Source organism: Volvox carteri (assembly GCF_000143455.1).
Source record: "Volvox carteri f. nagariensis unplaced genomic scaffold VOLCAscaffold_59, whole genome shotgun sequence".
NCBI classification, from domain to species: domain Eukaryota; kingdom Viridiplantae; phylum Chlorophyta; class Chlorophyceae; order Chlamydomonadales; family Volvocaceae; genus Volvox; species Volvox carteri.
The window spans coordinates 124,340-125,562 of NW_003307602.1; the positions used below are offsets into that span (position 1 = coordinate 124,340).

The window sequence follows — 1,223 nt, forward strand, 5'->3', positions numbered from 1 at the left end:
TGGAGTGTAGTCAGCTACTTCGAAGCCGAAAAGGGCCCTCGGCCCGGGTGTAGCAAGGAGTTGCCCCGCTGTATTCCGCAGGGGACGCTGTACGGCACTGGGCTGCAAGTGGCTAGACCCACCACTACGGGGTGCTATATCACGACTTCAGAAAAGTACCGATCGGCAGCTGCAGATGTCAGATCCCGTGATAGTGCGCTCTCCAGGATTCTAAACGAGGGCCATCTGGTTTGTGGTGGTGTAAAACACCCGGCCCCTTGCCAGCCCTTGCCCCCAAAAGACGATCACGATGACGCATGATGATGATGATGATGATGATGATGATGATCATGATAACGATAAGGATCAGAAGGACGCTTGCAAGGAAGACGGGACATGTAGGAACTGGAAAACTTGCACACATCAGTCGTGCGGGCTCAGCAATGCAGGGGTGATTACGACACTAGATATGATAAATATGATATGACACGATATCTTGTGTAGCAGCGCAAAACCTCGGCAAAAAGCAGCAGCAGCAGCAGCAGCAGCAGCAGCATGTGGCCCTCCTCCATCCGCCCGTATACAGAAGCCGGTGGTGGGAGGTATGTGTGTATGAGGTAGCAGCACTGTGGCTACTAGTACCGACCGCGCCACACAGTGAGGACTCCCCATCGCCCATCCCTCTCTCCTCGCTCCACGCACCCTTTCCTCTCCCCTTCCCTCGTCCCTCCTCTTCGCATGCTGGTCTGTCCACCCGTCATGACGTGCGTACGGTGGGGTGTATTCAGTACCCCCATAACCACCGCGGGTCGTTCCCAAACGCCCTCGAAAGCTCCTGATTGAAGGGCCTGCGGAGGGAGGGGCAGCGGAAACAGTAGCAAAGAGGTAACACAAAAACTAGCAACAGCAGCGAGAGCGTGTATGATCGGTGGCAGCAAAAACCGCCGCCGCAGCAGCAGCAGCGACACAGGGGCAACAACAGCAGCAGCAGCAGCTGGGTCGACAGAACAGAGCCAGCCCATGCACCCGAAGAAGGCACCGAGACGGAGGGATAGCTGACCTCCTGTGTCGCATGAGGTGAACACGGGGCCCGCTGTACGGTGGTGGTAGGAATAGAAGCGGAATAACGGTGTCCGCAGCTACAGCCGCAGCGACAGCACCACGACAGCCATCAGAGCAGCAGCATGCTTTCGTGGCCGTAGCCGCAGCAGCATGCGGTCACACAAGACGAGTCACTCTCATGA

General features: G+C 57.0%; 1 protein-coding gene across 1 annotated transcript in view; it reads right to left on the reverse strand.

Annotated features, from left to right (window-relative positions):
- Positions 1 to 763: 763 nt before the first annotated feature.
- VOLCADRAFT_107148 (uncharacterized protein) overlaps positions 764 to 1,223 on the reverse strand; it is a gene marked incomplete at its 3' end in the record, with an annotated part of 2,793 nt that continues 2,333 nt past the window's right edge. Inside the window, exons 5-6 of the mRNA XM_002956250.1 lie at positions 1,040 to 1,118; positions 764 to 827 (exon numbers count right to left, since the gene is read on the reverse strand). Coding sequence (XP_002956296.1) covers positions 764 to 827; positions 1,040 to 1,118 — 143 coding nt within the window. The remainder of the gene's footprint in view (positions 828 to 1,039; positions 1,119 to 1,223) is intronic.